The 21,948-nt window shown below is 41.0% G+C and overlaps 1 protein-coding gene across 2 annotated transcripts; it reads left to right on the plus strand.

The window, feature by feature from the left end:
• Window positions 1-1,651: 1,651 nt before the first annotated feature.
• sarnp (SAP domain containing ribonucleoprotein) lies at window positions 1,652-20,907 on the plus strand. Of its 2 annotated transcripts, none has more exons than XM_061982315.1 (11): window positions 1,652-1,777; window positions 2,299-2,398; window positions 4,909-4,952; window positions 5,029-5,102; window positions 7,799-7,850; window positions 10,293-10,357; window positions 10,735-10,772; window positions 10,849-10,874; window positions 19,765-19,833; window positions 19,923-20,009; window positions 20,089-20,907. In XM_061982315.1, exons 1-11 carry the CDS (start codon window positions 1,745-1,747, stop codon window positions 20,128-20,130), a joined length of 630 nt encoding a protein of 209 aa, XP_061838299.1. In that variant the 5' UTR covers window positions 1,652-1,744; the 3' UTR covers window positions 20,131-20,907. The 2 variants fall into 2 exon arrangements, with proteins under 2 accessions (XP_061838299.1, XP_061838293.1); XM_061982309.2 differs by having other exon boundaries at window positions 1,670-1,777; window positions 10,284-10,357; window positions 20,089-20,903.
• Window positions 20,908-21,948: the final 1,041 nt, after the last annotated feature.

Consider the following 21,948-nt stretch of genomic DNA (forward strand, 5'->3'; position numbering starts at 1 on the left):
TCTGGGTTTGGAGGTTGCCAGGAGAACGGTACATTTCGGACTGCATTGTGCCGAGTGTGAAATTTGGTGGTGGAGGAATTATGGTGTGGGGTTGTTTTTCAGGAGTTGAGCTTGTCCCCTTAGTTCCAGTGAAAGGAACTTTGAATGCTCCAGGATACCAAAACATTTTGGACAATTCCATGCTCCCAACCTTGTGGGAACAGTTTGGAGTGGGGCCCCTTCCTCTTCCAACATGACTGTGCACCAGTGCACAAAGCAAGGTCCATAAAGACATGGATGACAGAGTCTGGTGTGGATAACTTGACTGGCCTGCACAGAGTCCTGACCTGAACCCGATATAACACGTTTGGGCATACTTGCCAACCCTCCCGGATTTTCCGGGAGACTCCCGAAATTCAGCGCCTCTCCCGAAAACCTCTCGGGACAAATTTTCTCCCGAAAATCTCCCGAAATTCAGGCGGAGCTGGAGGCCACGCCCCCTCCAGCTCCATGCGGACCTGAGTGACGTGTTGACAGCCTGTTCACAACATTGCCTTAAACAGCAATGTTGTGACACTTTTAAACAGGACAATACTGCCATCTACTGTACATGCATATGTGACCCACCCATAATGTGTCACATTTTTGTGTTGATTTATTTATTTTATTTTGTGGTTTGAATTCGTTTTTGGAGCTGTCATTCCACATTTATCAGTATTCACATTGGCCAGTAGGGGGCAGTAGGGCGTTTCTTCCCAATTGAATGCTATCACCTGCAGACCGGAAGTGTCTTGTCATTCTGATGAGAGCGACCAGTCTGTGAACAATTGAAACGTCCTGTGTGCTTTTTCCTCCTGAATAACAGGTTAGTTTTGTTGAATCAACTCACTGAATAATATCCATGTGATCTTTATAAGTTTAAGTACACATTCTGATGGTGGAGCCTAACTCTAAAGTGTTTGTGAGTTGTAGTTTGTATTTGTGAATGAATCCAGTGCACAGCTGCAGTAATCAATACAAAAAGGCGACGTGAGTGCGCAATGTTTATATAGGAACTTCTGATCCTAATTCAGACTCCCAAATTAGAGCTCCCGTTTTCCTATTGATTTTATAATGTATATTTGTATAATGTGTGTGTTCTGAAATAGTGACAGAGAATAGAACAAGGATGGCCAATTCAACCCTTAACTCAACAATGAGTGTTGTGTGTGTGTATAAGTGTAAATAAATGAACACTGAAATTCAAGTATTTCTTTATATATATATATATATATATATCTTAACCACGCCCCCCACCCCCCACCTCCCGAAATTGGAGGTCTCAAGGTTGGCAAGTATGCGTTTGGGATGAATTAGAATGGAGACTGAGAGCCAGGCCTTCTCGACCAACATCAGTGTGTGACCTCACCAATGCGCTTTTGGAAGAATGGTCGAAAATTCCTATAAACACACTCCGCAACCTTGTGGACAGCCTTTCCAGAAGAGTTGAAGCTGTAATAGCTGCAAAAGGTGGACCAACATCATATGGAACCCTATGGGTTAGCAATGGGGTGGCACTTCAAGTTCATATGTGAGTCAAGGCAGGTGGCCAAATACTTTTGGCAATACAATGTGTATTAGATTGACGTAAATGAGCGCTTGTGAAAACTGCAGTTTGTCCTTCTGTCCACGGTGTGTCGCTGTGATAAAGTGGATTCAGAGTTTTGCCGCTGAGAAAGAGCAGCGCGTGTTTGATTGGAGGAAGTTTATTCACCAACAAAGAAAGATGGCCGAAGTGATAGAGCTACAGAAACTCAAGGTTGGTACTCCTACTTATTATAAATGATTTAACTCACAGAGGCCGGCTTTCACAATGAATGAAATATTATAACGCATGTTAGCGTAAATGTCTGTTAGAAGACTAGCGATAAAATGAACAGTTTGACCAGTACAATGTGTCCACCGGCTGCTAAGGCTAACCAATACCGTGTGGTCATGTTGTCCTACTATACCGCACAGACGTATAAAGTACGTGATAACACACCTAGTCACAGCTGGTTTAGACTTACTTAACGGACAAAAGAGAACGCATATCAATAAACTGCAACATATCCTGAAGTTTGAAACGCAGGTGACGGCAGCATGTTCGACCTACTTTCGGTCTTGTAACAGCCACGATATTCTACTCCTAAAAAGTGCAGTATAGCTAAATATTTTCGTTTTTGATTTATCTGTAATTACAATTAATAACGTTGCCAATCGCTATGAAATCAACGTTATTTTGAATCTAAATTGAAATTATTAAACCTTTTAAAATATCATTATGTTGTTATTTTTCAGCTTGCTGAGCTGAGGCAGGAGTGTGAAGCAAGAGGGCTTGAAACCAAGGGAAACAAAGGCGAGCTCATCGCACGCCTGCAGACCTACCTTGAGGAGCAGGGTGAGGAGCAATGCCAACAGCGCACAAACCCTGGATTTCCACTGGATATGAAACTGACGCGGAACAGCACCCGCGCGGCGGCCTCTTTCCGTTTTAATTTAAGTCAATGTGTCTGTTTTCACCGTCTGCGGAACATTACCGACATTCTGTTTACGTTACGCATTCCAGCACTTACTATGTGCAGAGCTTCTATATTTGCAGGACGCCGCAACAAATTCGTTCAATTTAGCTCAAATCTGCTTGTGTTGGACAGTAATATATAGTTTACTTTCAAAATAGCGATGTAACAGGGGTTAGTGCGGGTGCCTCACAATACGAAAGTCCTGGGTTCGATCCTGGGCTCGGGATCTTTCTGTGTGGACTTTGCATGTTCTCCCCGTGACTGTGTAGGTTCCCTCTGGGTACTCCGACTTCCAAAGACATGCACCTGGGCATAGGTTGATTGGCAACACTAATTTGGCTCTAGTGTGTGAATGTTGTCTGTCTATCTGTGTTGGCCCTGCGATGAGGTTGCGACTTGTCCAGGGTGTACACCGCCTTCGGCCCGAATGCAGCTGAGATAGGCTCCAGCACTCCCCGCGACCCCGAAAGGGACAAGCGGTAGAAAATGGATGGCTGGATGGATGGATGGACTTTCAAAATAAAAAACACTGTCTTAAAGGTGGATCGTATTTTACACTTTGAAATGTCCTAATGGACGTGGCGACAGACATGAAGTCAACCTGTCACAGGTTTTCAGACATAATTTCACCTCGTTGACACAAAAATGGACGATTCTGGAGGTTTAAAATTAAAGAATAATATACAGACATATCCTGGGCTGCTATATGGGAGCCTATGTGAAATACCAGCTGACACGGGGACCAAGAGAACAGGGGAGTGGTTGACCGCTCGCAAATGATGATGATATTGTTGCTTGCTACAAAAAATAGTTTATCAAGGCAAAAACTTTCATCGGTGTTGCAGTTTAACACCTATTATTAATGGCAGGACCGAGTTTATTTGCTTCTGTTCTTCTGGAAGGACAGAATAAAGTGTTTGTGGTTTGCTTTATTACAACTTCCCTTATGTAATTATGCGCGGATTCGTGAGATCTCGTAAAAGTCTGCGCAATTTTGCTGCACGGCGGAGCCGCAACATTACGGCGGTGGGGATTGTCGTACTGTACACTGGCGGTTTTGTTCAGTAGCTGTTCCACATTCAGTGGAAATCCGGGGTCACTTGTAAAGAGACATAATATTCTGTTGATACATAAATTAATCTACAGTGCATCCTTAAAGTATTCACAGCGCTTCACTTTTTCCGCATTTTATGTTACAGCCTTATTCCAAAATGTAATAAATAAATTTTTGTCATCAAAATTCTACAGACAATACCCTATAATGCCAATGTGAAATTGTTTGTTTTGGGGGGTGGGGGGTTGCACATTTATTAAAAATAAAACATAAGTAATCACATGTACTTAAATATTCACAGCCTTTGCCATGAAGCTCAAAAGTGAGATCAGTATTTTTGGTTATATCCACAGCGCAGACATGCTGACAACGCTCCAGACAATGGCGTGCATCTTGTTTACATTTGGGCAGCACTGTCTTTGGTAATCAAAGTCTTTTTTTCAGTGGTCAAGTTTTACTTACATCACTTGTCAATAGTGCGCAAATAATAGGCTATACATATATCTATTCAAACTGTAACGATCTGCTGGTGGTAATGTTTAACCTTCGTGTGGTTTGGATTTAATGTCAGTTTTTCCCATGTTTGCAAACACACCGTCCGTGCCCGAAAGGTGATTGACGGAGAATGAGGAAGAGTTGACGTGTGTCCGGAGGGGAAGTATAGACTCAAGTCACGGAAATGAAAGTGTGTACACGGAAAGTAAAACCTGTTGGAATTGTGCCATTTGTTATAAGATTAGTAATAACTGTTAAAAATAGCGTCGGACGTTGTGTAATTTCTTCTGGGGGCTACAATGTATTATATTACTTTAATTTGTTTTCAAGTTTACTTTCAAGGTGTGGCAGTAATAAAAATGTTGTGGCGGTACGCCACATTTAAATACATTAAGGGGAAACCCTGTATTTGGCATAAATGCCAGGCGTCATGTTTGGAGGAAACCAGGCATCGCTCATCACCAGGCCAATACCATCTCTACAATGAAGCGTGGTGGTAGCAGCAACATGCTGTGGGGATATTTTTCAGCAGCAGGATCTGGGAAACTAGTCAGGAAAGCTAGAGGGAAAGATTAATACAGCAATGTACAGAGACATCCTGGGTGAAAACCTGCTGTAACAACAAAATTAGGAAAAAGTGAAGCGCTGTGAATGCTTCCCAGATGCACTCTAACACACTATATAGTATTTAATTATTCTAGTGTTTGCATACCGTACTCTAAAAACATTTGAATTGGATAATACTGTCTAGAATAACACTGCTGTCATGCATTTTATTGTAATTATGTTTAACATTTCCTTTCATTCACGGTGGTGGCTATTCCATTGTGCAACTCACAGAAGATGATGTGGATGTGGATGACGTGCTGGCAGATGATACAGTGGTAATGTGGTCATCTGCACTCATGTTACGCCGATAAACAGATTATTTTGTTTTTACTGTTTCCGTTTTCATTTCAGGACTTTGTTAAGAGTGAGGAGATTGTAGACAACGGTAAAGTCCTTAAGGATTCGGAATCTCCTGTGGCCGAGCTGTGAGTTGACTCTTATTTTTTTAATTATATTATCCTGCAGCAAATTCATAGCTTTTGCGGGCCCTCCACACATACTTGATTTGATTAAACTGGACCCTGTCCATCTTTCATGTACAATACTAGATTACCGTAATTTATAGGGGTGTAACAATTAGTTTTAATGATTCGATTCAGAATTTGTGGTTGCTGATACGATTCAGGAACGATATTATTTTTTTTACAGCGATACGATCCGAAACAATTCAGTGAGTTGAAATCGATTCAATCAATCAAAGTTTATTTATATAGCCCTTAATCGCAAGTGGGTCAAAGGGCTGCACAAGCCACGACATCTTCGGCTCAGATCCAACATCAGGGCCAGAAAAAAAACTCATCTTGAATGGACACAAGTCAGCAGTGCAGAGACGTCCCCAACTGATGCACAGAGTGGTCCAAACTGGGTCCCGACTTTGAACAGCGAGCACCTCATCTGTGGTCACCTAATAACCTCTCCACGCAGGAGAGGGGGGCAGAGCAGAAAAGAGACGGCAGATCAACTGGTCTAAAAGGGGTCTGTTTAAAGGCTAGAGTATACAAATGAGTTTTAATATAGGACTTAAATGCTTCTACTGAGTTAGAATCTATGTTACCAGTAGGGCATTCCAGAGTACTGGAGCCAGAATAGAAAACACTCTATGGCCCGCAGACTTTTTTTGGGCTCTGGGAATCACTAATAAACCGGAGTTTTTAGAATGCAAATTTCTGTCCGGGACATATAGTACAATACAATCAGCAAGATAGGATTAAGATAGACTGTTTAGTATTTTATACGTAAGTTGTAAAACCTTAAAGTTGCATCTTAAGTGCACATAAAGCCAGTGCAGGTGAGCCAGTATAGGTGTAATATGATCCAACTTAATTTAGTAACTTTTTAGCAAAAATAAAATCAACCACTGTGACTATGAACTAAATTCTGGATACTTGACACTGCAGGTGAAGTTTCCTACATTCCTGTTATTTCTTGGAAGGGAATTACCATAGATAATAGTGGTTAAAATACCCCAAGATAATTACAGCAGCGTCCCGATATGCATTTTCATTCCCATTGATCATTTCTAACAGGTCATGTGCGTTAGCATATCATGTATTTCCTTCAGTGCAGCGTCTTCCTTAGCCCAGGGGGGTGTACACAACATTCACAAAAAAAATGTATCTTAAATATTCCACATTTTCAGAGCAGGAGTTTGAAATTATCTTACTGTTTGTGCGCCATGCTTGTTTAACGAGGTTAGCTGTTCCTCTAGGGCGGCACGATTATGGCCAAAATAATAAACGTGATTATTTTTTATCAATATTTTAGTCACGATTATTTACTATGTTATGTAAAACATATTTTTATTGCCCTTTCTATTTTAATCAAACCGCATGTTAACTGGGTGTTCAAAATGAAATATAATTTAAAAAAAATAGTTCACCAGTTATAAAATAAAATTTACAGAAGACAAAGGGCTTACTAAAAATAAATATGCCATTGCAGACTGCGACCATAAAGGGCAAACAAATGAAAAAATAAGATTATGCACACAAAAAACATACAAGGAACACACTTTACTGCTCACAGTAAATATAGGGCATCCATTAATCCATCCATCCATCCATTTTCTACCACTTGTTCATTTCGGGGTCGTGGGGGGTGCTGAAGCCTATCTCAGCTGCATTCGGGTGGAAGGTGGGTTACACCCTGGACAAGTCGCCACCTCACCGCCTTTGTGAAATAAAACGGTATTACATCCGTTACTTATGCGTGTGTTTGAGAGGTGGATGGATATGGGGTCCCTCGGTGCACGTTGATGTTACGGTAGTCTGTACGTCGGAGCTTTGGGCCGTTGGTGAGCAACCGTAATTCTGTTTGGATTATTAGCTTCACATCACGGGCAAACGATGGCGGTTGAGGAAAGAAGAGAAGTGTTTTTAATGCTTAACCTGTTGCAGCAACTCAATAATTTGTTTAAATGTGTACACCAGCACAGCTTTGCTGTGCAATTTGTTGTGGTGTTTGTTTTTACGCGCAGTAGCATTTCCGGGCGTGCGGGAACGAGCGGGAGGCGGCCTAGAGAACGGTGAGGCATGCGGGCGTGTTTCGGTGTTAAAATTTAAGTCACTCTACGGGAGAGAAGGGCACCATTTATTTTCCTAAATCTTTTCAGGCGCTACAGGCGACCAACTGTCAGTCACCCTCTCACTCACTCTTACTTGCGCTCACATGAGTCCGCTGTCTTTCGGTCTCCCCCTGGTGGTTGGCTGACTGTTCGTTATGATGGTACTTGAATTGATATGCAGCGGAGCCTGCTTTTTAAATGTTAATATCGCCGACGATCACCCTCATTTAATCGTAGCGGCCAAAATCGTGATTACGATTAAAATTCGATTAATTATGCAGCCCTACGTTCCTCCTGAGTCTTGCCGCTGAAGTTGAAGTTCCTCCATATTTTCTAGAGACTGAGCATTTTGCCAGTAATATAACCGGAAGAGTTGGTTAACCTTTCTTTGCAAGGTACAGATACATGCGCAGGTACATCGATCAATCGTTACACTCTTATTAATTTCGCTATTATATTAGAAACTGTGTGTGTAAATAAGTTTCTTGTAAGAGAACAGTTCAATTTGACACACTACTTTTTCACAATGGCTTTTTTTTTTACATGTTTGTTTTTCAGGCCGGCTGAAAAGAAGATAGTGAAAATTACTCCTCCAGCAACTGCCGATGAAGTATGTGCAATATGTTTACTACTATAAATACACTACTCACAATAATGTTAATTTCCGCATTTTTAAACATTCATTTTTGCATCAAAATCTAACTTTTGTGTTTTTTTAATGAATTATCAATACAAAATAAGTTTGTTGAACGCTCACCTCAGCCGCAGGTACTCGTTGTTCCTCTTGCCTAAACACTGAGTTAATGGTTAGCTAGCCATCGAGCTAGCTGTTGTTGCCTCCATTCGCTCTTCGAGCCACAAAGTTGACTGCTGTCCACTATGTTGCTAATTATATTTGGATGATTAGAATCCGATCACAGTTAGTTCTGAACCGGTTGTAGTTGTATAGTATTTATTACTAGCCAGCATAAAGATATATTTTTGACGTGACGGATTGTAAACAGAGGTCACAAGACCAGATATATATTACACGATGAGTCGTGGCTACAGGTTAGAGTTGCTAAATGGGCAACGTTTTCTGAGTTCTTTGCATTCATATTATATAATTTTACATTACATTTTCAATGAGAATAATTTTAGTAAGTTATTTACTAAAATCAGAAACAATTCTGTGGGACATGTACGGTAAATGTCAAAAAGACAGCTGAAGAGGTTGGTAGATTAGAATAAATCTAAGGGTAAAATATACGGTAGAAATGCACACAATTGCAAGATATGTAGTCTTGATTTTATAAATTTTCTTTCGGGGTTGGCAGGGCAGCACTTCATGCTGATAGAAATGTTCCTCTTTTTTTCCTCAAAGGGTACTCACATCTTTGAAAGTTCAAGATATTCAAGTTTTGGGTGAAATTTTAGGATGAGCCTAAAATGAACTATCACCTTTTACAGGGGAACTTAATCTGACCTTCTCTAAACTTGATTAGACATATCCGAGTGTTCAATGTTCCACTGCGTTTTGTTTAATTTGCTGTTCTTTAACAAACAAACTTCATAATAGGTGTGTTATCATTGATGTCATGGTTCAATTAGAATTGATATTCAGGCCATGTCCACACGAACACAGATACTTTATAACCACATACTTTTTTATGCGTTTAGGCCTCTCGTCTACACTTAAACACACACTTTTGTTCTTAGAAACGCACACTTTTGTAAATGCTGGCCAGGGTGAAGAGTTTCAAAACTCTCCTCAAAGCATGCATATACACTGCTCAATGTGCGCTGTCATTTCCAAAATGTAATACATAGAAAATAACACTGCCTTGCCTGTTTTAAACACACTAAGATGACTTATTGTAAGTTTAAATGTAAACATACTGTTATTTTCATTCTATAAAGATGAAAAGACTCATCAAAATGGGCTTTGAAAGACTCTATTGTTGCTACACTATACCTGCAACACACCCGGTGGTCTCAATGACAGTCAGCTGTTTTGGTTAAGATCCACCTGATGGGGCAACTTTGACAAGCAAGACTTTTTGCTTTGTGTCATTAGAAAGGTTTGACATTATCTAATGTTTTCAACCCATATTTAACAACCGATCATAAAGTTATTCACTTACTTGTGATGGTTCCATTTGTGTAAATGTATTTATATCACTAACTTTTTGAGAGTAGTTTAATTTGGCAATCGGTGTTTAGTTCACATATAAAACAATCATCTGTGCTGGTGTGTATAGAAAATAATCACAACATTCTAATGTCCAAATGCTCCTACTGCCTGGAACTTATTTTAATCATATTATCAGTAACAATCAGCATGTGATTGAATTGTGCACTATTAAAAAGTAACATGCATGAATTACACCTTTTGTTGTATAGATTACTCCCGTTTCAAATGACGTGATAGTATTTGGGCAGCTAAAATTTTTATGTAACCATTATTATTATTGGGGCAGTATAGCTCGGTTGGTAGAGTGGCCGTGCCAGCAACTTGAGTTTTGCAGGTTCGATCCCCGCTTACGCCATCCTAGTCACTACCGTTGTGTCTTTGGGCAAGACACTTTACCCACCTGCTCCCAGTGCCACCCACACTGGCTTAAATGTAACTTAGATATTGGGTTTCACTATGTAAAAGCGCTTTGAGTCACATTTGTAATAAATAATGGGTTTAACACAGTATTTATGTGTTTCATTGAGTGCAAATATTTAATGTAAGTAATGTAATTAAAAATGGTGGGTATGTTTATAGTACCAGTCAAGTTTTCTTTAAACACACTTACTGTGCTATTGTCTATAAATGAGATGGTGTGTCCAAACCTTTGCCTGGTATTTGTTTACATCATTGATATGTATTGATTGGAATAATGTTTGTATGGATATAGCTCATTCGTTGCTGACATGTTCTTTTTTTACATTGCAAAGTTGACGGAATGAACACTTTTGCTGTTGCAAATCATTTAATTTTCAACGCTGTAAGTTTTGCAAAGCCCTCGTTTCCTACAAAAATGTCTGATTCTCCTGCTCATCCTTTCTTGAGCAGCGACTACAGAAAAGAGTTGAACGTTTCAACTTGCCTGCATCAGCTGAAGACAAGAAGGCCCAGCGTGCTGCGAGGTGAGTCAGCATGGATGCCATTGTCGTGTTATCACATTGTCATTGTGATTTTATTGGCACAACTAACACCCATTGCATCATTAACACCACAGTGTCATTTGTGAAGCTCATTTCCTTACTTTATTTGAATAGAAAATACATTACTATAGTTTAGGCTTTAGTCTCATAATCTTAGTCCTACATTGAACCCATCCAACGCTCATTTGATAGACTGGAGCCCCTTACTGTGGTACATTTCGGACACAATTGACTAATATGCAAAAATACATTTAAAAGCATAACAACCAAGGGTGTGGGGAAAATGGATGCATCAACACTAAACATTAACTTAAGTCCCAAACTACATGAAATAATAGACGCCATATTTCTGTTTTCAGGTTTGGCTTACCCAACAATGTCTCCAGTCCATCCACAGGTATGTGTGATTATTGTTGCAATGCAAAATATAATGCAATCAATTATATAATGTATTTCTTTTTTCTCCTGCCTAGGCACCACTGCGACCAGCAAAGCTCCCGTAAGCACACACTTTGTTGAAAGGTTTTAGAAGGCAACTTTGTAACTCAAAACACCCGTTTTTTTAAATCGTTGCCCATTTGAAAAAACAACACAATTTTTACATGTAACATGCATTTTAAAAAGAAAAACAAACTTTTAGTTAATAAAGTAATGTAGGCATTACAGCATTTGGTAATGGTGGTTGGCGGTAAAGTTGGTTTCACGTTGGATGTTTGCCTCTAAAAGTACAGTAGGAGTTCACCCTCACTGTGCCTGGACTGTTCTTTAATGGTGCGGGATGTCCACCTTATGGATAGTTTATATCTTATTCATATATATTTTAGAACGAAAATTGATATTGATATGGAAACGATAAAAACCTTTCGGAACCTTTAACGTATGTCAACAATCTATCATTTCAAACAGGTAAATTTCCAAAAAAAATGAAATTGGCAAAGGTTGTACACCAGTTTACAAACTATAGACCTGTTTCCTGACTTCCACAATTTTATAAAATAATTGAAAAACTATTCAACAGATTGGACAAATCTCATAAATAAAAGTGGAAGACTTGCGGACTGATACAGAGCTAACATTTCAACATTGATGGCGAAAGAGATTACCAATGCAATAGGTGGTAAACAATGTGCAGCTGTGGTGTTATGGAGTAAACTAAAGCCTTTGACACAAATTATTATATCTTAGCAAATTACAATGGTTTGGTATCAGAGGGCTGGTCTTCAAATGTATAAGAAGCTACTTAAATGGGTCATTCTTTTTTTTCTACATTTAAAACACTTACTTGTGGTGTACATAACATGGTGTTTTTTTATTAAACATTTTGCGTAGATTGTTTTACAGACCATCTTCACGCTGCTTTCTGACCATCTCCAGGATGCACCGTTTTGTGGGCGGTCTTATTTGCGTGCCTCCACTTCGACTTAGTCTTCTTCCCACCAGCCATGTTGTAGTTTTTAGCGTGCCCATGTTAAGTCTCCTGATGGATACAAAGTAGCGAATAGTTCAATTGATATTAGAGAAGGCAACAGCAGAGGATGCATGTGCATGTACAAGACAGTCAGCCCCACAACAAGAGAATAGAGATAAAGAAGGATCTTATTGACTACAATGCACTGAGGGTAAACTATACCATATATAGAGATATCTGCTGATGTCACAACTGGGGGAAAACATCTCAAATGGGGCATATTCTAAACCTCTCGTTTTAAAGGCCTACTGAAATGCGATTTTCTTATTTAAACGAGGATAGCAGGTCCATTCTATGTGTCATACTTGATCATGTCGCGATATTGCCATATTTTTGCTGAAAGGATTTAGTAGAAAACATCTATGATAAAGTTCGCAACTTTTGGTCGTTGATAAAAAAGCCTTGCCTGTACCGGAAGTAGCAGACGATATGCGCGTGACGTCACAGGTTGTGGAGCTCCTCACATCCGCACATTGTTTACAATCATGGCCACCAGCAGCGAGAGCGATTCGGACCGAGAAAGCAAAGATTTCCCCATTAATTTGAGCAAGGATGAAAGATTCGTGGATGAGGAAAGTGAGAGTTAAGGACTAGAGGGCAGTGGGAGCGATTCAGATAGGGAAGATGCTGTGAGAGGCGGGTGGGACCTGATACAGCCCTTTGAGACACTTGTGATTTAGGGATATATAAATAAACATTGATTGATTGATTGATATTCAGATGGGAATGACTAAAACAGTAAATAAACACAATGCATGTATATACTCTATTAGCCACAACACAAACAGGCTTATATTTAATATGCCACAAATTAATCCCGCATAACAAACACCTCCCCCCTCCCATCCATATAACTCGCCAATACAACTCAAACACCTGCACAACACACTCAATCCCACAGCCAAAAGTACCGTTCACCTCCCCAAAGTTCATACAGCACATATATTTCCCCAAAGTCCCCAAAGTTACGTACGTGACATGCACATAGCGGCACGCACGTACGGGCAAGCGATCAAATGTTTGGAAGCCGCAGCTGCATGCGTACTCACGGTACCGCGTCTGCGTATCCAACTCAAAGTCCTCCTGGTAAGAGTCTCTGTTGTCCCAGTTCTCCACAGGCCAATGGTAAAGCTTGACTGTCATCTTCCGGGAATGTAAACAATGAAACACCGGCTGTGTTATCCGGCACAACAGTCAGGGGGTGCGTTATCCAGCACAACACCTGCCGCAATACACCGCTTCCCACCTACAGCTTTCTTCTTTGCTGTCTCCATTGTTCATTGAACAAATTGCAAAAGATTCACCAACACAGATGTCCAGAATACTGTGGAATTTTGCGATGAAAACAGACGACTTAATAGCTGGCCACCATGCTGTCCCAAAATGTCCTCTACAATCCGTGACGTCACGCGCAGGCGTCATCATACCGAGACGTTTTCAGCAGGATATTTCACGCGAAATTTAAAATTGCACTTTAGTAAGCTAACCCGGCCGTATTGGCATGTGTTGCAATGTTAAGATTTCATCATTGATATATAAACTATCAGACTGCGTGGTCGGTAGTAGTGGGTTTCAGTAGGCCTTTAAGGAAGAATGAACGAAGGCAAGATTGTTTTATAAATATCTCCGCAATGCCTTTGTGGGTTGATATCAAATTTTCGGGACGTATGCAGATCCTAAATACACAAAAACAGGAACCAATAGGTATGATAATGTGGTTTTGCATAATAGGTACCTTTAACCAATAGGGAACAATACCTGAAGCGAGGCAAACATCCTCCTACAGCGCTATATGTATTGCGTAGTACCCCAAGGATCAATACTGGGACCAAAATTGTTCAATCTCTATATAAACCGCAGTTGTAAAGTTACAAAGAACTTACAGTTAGTATTATGTGCAGACAACACGACTGGATTTTGTTCAGGAGAGAACACACAAACGCTAAAAAATAGTAACAGAAAAATTTACAATTTAAAAATATGTTTTGACAAAACCAGACTATCCTTGAATCTCTGTAAAACTAAAATAATGCTATTCTGTACTAGCACAAGAGAAAGTTAAACACAAATATAGATAGACGGCGTAGACATTGAGAGAGTAAAATAAATCAAATATTTGGGTTTAATAATAGATGATGAAATGAACTGGAGATCTCATAAAATTTACAACATTTATTTTGATCATCATGGCACCGATCACGGCTGCCTCGGTGCTCTTGTGCGCTCTGTTTGTTTTTGTGCGTAAATTGTGTGTCTGCTTGCTCTTACACCCGCGAAGAGCTACTGAACATCAGATCCATCACCCCTACAGACTTATTACCGGTCATCTTAGCGTCAGCTGCGGATTTGGTCCATTCTTTGATCAAAAGAGGGAAACCGCACCGAAGAGGAAAGCGAGCGGGCGCCCTTGTCCCGTCTCCGCAGACGGGGATTACGCACGCCCTTACCTGCCATCTTTCTCTCCAACGTCCCCTCACTTGCCAACAAGATGGACAAGCTAGCATTGCTGATGGGAAGAAACAAGGACTTTTCCTCATCTTGTGTTTTGTGCTTCACGGCGACGTGGCTGAGCGCGAGTGTCCCAGACAGCGCAATTCAACTGGTGGGCTTTCATCTTCTCCGCGCAGACCAAGACGCGGGGATCTCCGGCAAAAAAAGAGGCGGTGGAGTCTGCTTCTTCATCAACAGCAACTGGTGTACAGACGTGACGGTGATATCCCAACACTGCTCTCCTTCTCTGGAATATATTTTCATTCACTGTAAGCCCTTTCACTCACCGCTTAAGATTGTTTCATTCATACTGGTGGCTGTCTACATACCACCCTGCGCGGACGTGCGTGACGCTCAGCGCACGCTTGCAGGCCAGATCTTACATGTGGAACGGTCTTTTCCGGACTCTCTTGTTATCGTGCTTGGTGACTTTAACAAGGGAAATTTGAGCCAGGAATTACCTAAGTATAGGCAGTTTATTAAATGCCCGACCAGAGAGGAGAACACTTTGGATCACTGTTACACTACAATAAACAAGGCATATCATGCAGTCCCGCACGCTGCTCTCAGACTATCAGATCACGTGATGGTGCACTTAATCCCTTCATACAGACAGAGACTGAAACTGGCTAAACCTGTTATGAGGACCATTAAGTGTTACACCGCCGAGGCTGTGGAGGAGCTGCGTGCATGTTTGGAAAAACAGACTGGGAGGCAATTGGAGCGGCCACGGACAATCTGGACAAGTATACGGACACTGTGACCTCATACATTCAGTTCAATGAGGCGCGCATCTTTCCAACGCGCACCAGGGCTTGTTATAACAACGACAAGCCCTGGTTCACACCCAAGCTCCGACAGCTGCGCAAGAAGAAGAAGGCTGCATGGAGAAGCGGGGACCGGAGTACCTACAGAGAAGCGAAGTATCCCTTCAACAGGGAAGTAGAGAAAGCTAAATCTGTGTACTCTAACCGTCTACAGGAACAGTTCCGCTCCAATGATTCTGCGGCCGTTTGGAGAGGGCTAAGGGCCCTTACGAACTATAAGCCCAAAGCCCCCCAGGCCCTGAATGACCGGACTCTCGCTCAGGGCCTCAACATACATGACTGTCGTCATGAACGGCCTTCAGCTCATCAAAGCTCTGCTCCTCCCACCATCACCCTCCCCACCAACGCCAGCACTTCATTAAAGGATTTAAAGGACTCCAAGAACATCACAGGACTTTAAAGGCCCTCTCCATCCGAGAGGAGGATGTACGCCGGCAGTTCTTGAAGCTGAATACGCGGAAGGCCCCCGGGCCGGATGGTGTCTCCCCCTCCACTCTCAGACACTGCGCGGATCAGCTGGCTCCTGTCTTCACTGACATTTTTAACACCTCTCTAGAGCTATGCCATGTGCCGTCCTGCTTTAAGACCTCCACCATTGTCCCTGTCCCCAAGAAAACACAGATCACAGGACTTAATGACTACAGGCCGGTTGCGCTGACGTCTGTGGTCATGAAGTCCTTTGAATGCTTGGTCCTGCCCCACCTCAAGGACCTCACCACCCCCCTCCTGGACCCACTGCAGTTCGCCTACAGAGCCAACAGGTCTGTGGATGATGCAGTGAACCTGGCCCTCCACTTCATCCTGGAGCATCTGGACTCCCCAGGAACCTACGCTAGGATCCTGTTTGTGGACTTCAGCTCTGCCTTCAACACCATCCTCCCTGGACTGCTACGAGACAAGCTCTACCAGCTCAGCGTGCCCGACTCCCTCTGCAGTTGGATCAATGACTTCCTGACAGACCGAAGAGAGCACGTGCGGCTGGGGAAGATTGTCTCGGACAGTCGAACCACGAACACTGGTACTCCTCAGGGCTGTGTACTTTCCCCCTGGCTCTTCTCCCTGTATACAAACTGCTGCACCTCCAGTCACTAGTCCGTAAAGCTGCTCAAGTTTGCGGATGACACTACCCTCCTCGGGCTCATCTCGGAGATGCTGGTGCAGTTTTACTCAGCCATCATCGAGTCCATCCTCACCTCCTCCATCACCGTGTGGTTCCCTGGCGCCACAGTCCAGGATAAGCATCGACTGCAGCGCATTGTACGTGCTGCTGAGAAGGTGATTGGCTGCAAGCTCCCATCCCTCCAGGACCAGGAGGCATGTGGGTCGTATCACAGCTGACTCTTCTCACCCTGGACACAAACTATTCTCCCCTCTCCCCTCAGGCAGGAGACTACGGTCCATCCAGACCCACACCTCCCGCCACCTGAACAGTTTTTTTCCCCTCGGCCATCAGGCACATGAACAATAACAAGATCTGATGGCTCAGTTACAGCTCTTTTTATTACCAAATCTGTGTTATATGTGTTTTATGTTGCACGATTGCACCAAGAAAAATTCCTAGTTTGTGAACCCGTTCTCAAACAATGGCAATAAAAACGATTCTGATTCTGAACATAAGGTGGCAAAAATGCAACAATAATGAATAAAACAAAATATGTTCGGGACAAATAATCATTTTATATTCTCTACTGCTCGCTAGTGTTACTATGTCTGAATTACTCTGTAGAAATATGGGGAAATAACTTCAAAAATACACTTCATTCACTAAACGCATTACAAAAAAGGTCAGAATAACACATAATGTTGGTTATAGAGAATCCTTAAAACATTTTATTTATTAAATCAAAATTATTAAAATTCAGTGATTATGTTTCATTTGCAAACAGCCAAAATTATGTACAAAGCAAACTAACCTGCTACACAAGTGTCCAACAATTCTTTTCAAAAGAAGAGAAAAATAACCTTTCGAGAAAAATCAAATTTAGAACAATACTTGAGACTTTTCTTGCATCAGAATGTGGAATTAAATGATGGAATTGATTAAGCAAATGAGTCAATGTTCTGAAATTATCCAGTTTAGGAAACTGTTTAACCTCAGTGTTTACAAAGTAGAAAGAAGATTGAAAGAAAATTTTTTAAATACAATAATCTTATTCATCTAATTATGTAAATTATAACTTATTTAACTATTTATTGAGGACATGAATATTTATTGATTCAAAGTGTGTACAAATTGAGATCAGGAAGTGAAAAAATCTGTTAGTAATTGCTATGAAATGGAAAAGTGGTAGGTTTAAGGCTCAATTCGAATTCTCCCTCTTTCCCCTCCCCTCTTCTACTTGACTTGACTCGCTATGTCATCAATCAATGCCATTTGCGAGCAGTGTCGTAAGGCCGATGCGACAAATGTTTTACCTTACGATGCCATCACACGCTATGTTCGGCTATACCCGTGCTTTTATTTTCTTTCGCTCGTCTTTATTAAGAAGAAGAACATTTAGAAGACAACGTTTTTGTCGACACACGCAACTGCTGGCGCATCAGCTTCGGTATGTAAAATGTTTCATTGTGTATTTGTTTAAAACCAATATTTACGTGCAGTAGCAAAGTTTTGAAGTCTGACTAAAACCAGGAATGTCATTATTATAAAAATCATGAATTACGCTTGTTACTTACATTTGTACGCTTCACTGGGTTTCTGGTCTGCCATCTCTCTCCTCGCACTTGATAGTGTATGGAGGTCTGCAAGCTTACTTAGCTTCTCGGGATGTACCGGTACTTCACCTTTCCTCCCTACCTCACGGATAATTTGAACACCTCTTAATTGACGATATAAACACGCAAAAACAATGAGGGGGGATGAGGCTATTCCTACTCCTTTTCGGACATGTAACGAGAATCTGGAAATATGGGATGTATTATTTTGTAACTGCATGCATGTTAGAAATAAACTTAAACCATTGTCTGGCTGGAGTAGGAGCTGGCTGCTGCTTCAGTAGGTGCGGACTGGCACTGCTGCTGTCGAGCTGGATTGGCTACACTGTCGATCGTGTTTTGTTACTTCGGTTTGTTGGTTGGCTTCTGCTTTGAAGACAGGATGTTTTGGGGTGGGGTTTGCAGAGTCGATACTGGAACTCGCTACGCTGGTTGGGAGGCTCTTTCTCATTATCGTGGCACGGAACATACTCATAACTCAAATTGATGCTGGTAACCTAAAGTATAACAAAAAGCCAAGCAACAACTCGTATTTCAAAATACTCGTAAGTTGAGTTAAAAACTACATACTACATACAAACTACATATTCCTTACACTTACACTTTGACTTTTAAAGAGGTGCCTCATGTCCACTTTTCTATATTTAGACATATTGCCACCTGGCTGTGCCTAGTTACCACACACACACTGATTCTAATGTTAATGGAAATGAAACCTCTGATATTAAAATCTGACTGTTATGACACTGACAATACAAACGGCCAGCAGGACAGTGGCAGATGAACTCGGACTCCCCTAGCTGCTAGACTGGCTAACTAGCAAAACGGCGTGTGCAAGTATTGGCGCTATTTTACAACCAGATGGTGTGACAGCGGAGAAGGCCAATCAAATGTTGGCAAGAAATAATAGCAGGCAGGCAACACAGGAGTGCATGTTTTAACAAAATGTCCTCCTTTTGCTTGCAGCAGTTTAGGAGTACCGTATTTTTCGGACTATAAATCGCTCCGGAGTATACGTCGCACCCGCCAAAAATGCACAATAAAGAAGGAAAAAAACATACGTCGCACTGGAGTATAAGTCGCATTTTTGGGGGAAATTTATTTGATAAAATCCAACACCAAGAATAGACATTTGAAAGGCAATTTATAATAAATAAAGAATAGTGAACAACAAGCTGAATAAGTGTACGTTATATGACGCACAAATAACCAACTGAGAACGTGCCTGGTATGTTAACGCAACACATCATGGCAAGAGTCATTCAAATAACTATAAAATATAGAACATGATATACGTTTACCAAACAATCTGTCACTCCCGATCGCTAAATCCGATGAAATCTTCCTCCCCGGTGTCGCCTCTGGTATGTCCTCTCTTTCTGCTGCTCGATTGCTGTTCTCTGCTGCATATTTCACTACGTCCAGCTTGTAATCTGCAGTATGTGATTTTCTTTTCGGTGCCATTTTAGTTCAGCCCTTCTCAGTTTTTATAAGTTACCGCCAATGTTGATGTGATCCATTTTAATAGCTACGGCAGTAGCATATAGCAGTTAGCATCCCATGACCCACAATGCATTTGTGCCATGACCCTCCCCCGCTAAATTCTTATTGGTTGACGTGTGTGTGACGATTGCTGCCATTTGCTTCGTATTTTACGCGAATGAGATAAATAATATTATTTTATATTTTACGGTAATGTGTTAATTTCACACATAAGTCGCTCCAGAGTATATGTCGCACCCACGGCCAAACTATGAAAAAAACTGCGATTTAGAATCCGAAAAATACGGTAGTAGCATTCGTTTACACAAACAAGCACATGTGAAAAAATAAGGGCACCCCATGTATGTGAATAGAATCATTAACTTGAAGCTTCCTGTTTTTATCAGGTAAATGTTGATCAGCTGAAGAAAAGGGCAGAAAGATTTGGCATGAACGTCTCATCCGTCTCGCAGAAGGTGACTGTGAGCCATGTTGGCGTGGTTGGTCTATATACATTGTACACCCCTTTCTGTTTTTAAAATGCATTTTGTGTCATGTCTGCCAGATGGAAGAGGATGAAAAGCTGAAAAAAAGAAAGGAGCGGTTTGGGATCCAGACAGGCAGTGGGACAGTTGGCTCAGCAGACACGGAGGTAGATTTTATTCCTGACGGTTGTGGTTTCTTGTTGTATCCGATTGTGTTTTTATGATTTTTTTCCCCCTCTCCTGCAGGCAAAGAAAGTAAAGCGTGCTGCACGATTTGGAATAGTGTAAACCGTAAACTGTGTGTGTATTTTTTGTTTCTTTTTCTAGTTTTCATTTACCAAGGTTCAAAATGTTCTAACTCTTACAAATGGTCACCTTGGGTGTCAAAGATGCAATTAAATACAAATAGTTGGGTTCAGTTAATGGAAATTCATTTTTCATAACGACACATTCAATGTCAATTCTTACGTTGTTTTTGAATTGGCACAATTTTAACCATAAATGCTGAAACACAATGTCTCCAAATCAGATGCAAATTAACATTAACAATTACATTTGTCTTTTGCTTATCAAATCTGTATATTCTGACTGTATCTAAAATTCAATTGGGAGTATAAACACTTGATTTGCATAATTTACTTTTAAGTTTATTACTTTGATTATGACTAAAAATCTCCCAATTGTTCATTATAGTTTATCATCAGACAAGAAAATCATGGCCGTGGAAGTTGAAATTATGTAATATATTACAGACCGAGTCAGAATAAGAACCAACTAACAAAAAGTTGTAATTTTTGTTTCAGCTGATCTGAGGGCAAATGTTTTGGAATAATCCATTAAAATGTAATAACTTGATTATATTTTGTTTCGTTTGTATTAAGTTGTACTTTTGATGCCTGTAAATGGTTGAGTCACTGCTTCAGTTGTCCATTTTATAAAAGTAAGACTTTTCAATTTTCTTATATGGCCTCTGTTTAATTCCATCAGTGCTGTGTGTGTATTTTCCTTGGTCAATACAATTGTCAGACATTGAAACTGTACAATTTGATGTGTCATAATCAATTCTTATATAACATTTTGGGCTTATAGGAATTAAAATATACAAAAAAACAGAAGTTTGAAAAAAGTGCTAGGACTTTTAAGTCTGTTTTTTCTCTGGTTGCACTGAAAGTGCTCGCCAAATACAATATTAGAATACTTAAATATCTTATGAGTGTACAGTGTTTACAGTATAGTATTTCAACAGTGGCAATATATTTTACCTTTTTACTACTGTATAACCAAATTATAGCAGGAATTACAGCAAAAGTATTTGGACATTTGACGTGCAGTAATTGCAATAATAGCCATAGGTTTTAGATCAGATCAGATAGGTCTTTATTGTCATTGCACAAGTACAACAAAACTTTGTTTTCAGCACAAACCCGTTCAAAATTAGACAAACAGTGTACAGGGTTACAGAACAGGAACGCTGATGGGTCGCCACAAGGCGCCCCGTAAAAGATGGGAAAAAGGTAAAACGCTGGGGGAAAAGATGAGTAAAAAAATACAATCTAGACTGGGCTCCTAAGGGTGCCTAGTAGTCTGGAGTGAGGAAAAACCTCCATGCAATGCACACATAAACACGGTTTATTTAATCACGACAAACCCGCAACAGAGGGGCGGGGAGTTAGGGCCCTGGAAGGCGACCGCTGCTATGAAGCGCTGCCATCCGACCATCACCCCGAGGGGAAAACAAGCGGTGGTGAAGGTGTGGGGGGGTGCGGGTGTGTGTGCCCAATTGTCTTGGGTGTGATGATGTAATGTTTTTTTTAGACTGAGGCCGATCTGCAAAAGTTCGACTCCAGGTGTCGTTGAGGAGGGAGGGGGGTCAAAAGTGTCCATCATTGAGGTGTCCTCAGGGGTGTTTTTAAAGAACAGCCTGGTCCTGTTTCCACAGCATCAAGGCCATTCGAGGGAGTCAAATCGTAGATTAGGATGTTTTTTTCCACGAGCAGACAAAACAATGACTTGTCTGTTCTATTCGTCCATACTGGGTGCTCTCAAATTCAATTCAATGTTCCTTTTCAGCAAGCTTGTCCATGATGAAATTGCCGCAGCCTTTGG

This window comes from Nerophis lumbriciformis, linkage group LG01 (assembly GCF_033978685.3).
Source record: "Nerophis lumbriciformis linkage group LG01, RoL_Nlum_v2.1, whole genome shotgun sequence".
Lineage (NCBI taxonomy): Eukaryota > Metazoa > Chordata > Actinopteri > Syngnathiformes > Syngnathidae > Nerophis > Nerophis lumbriciformis.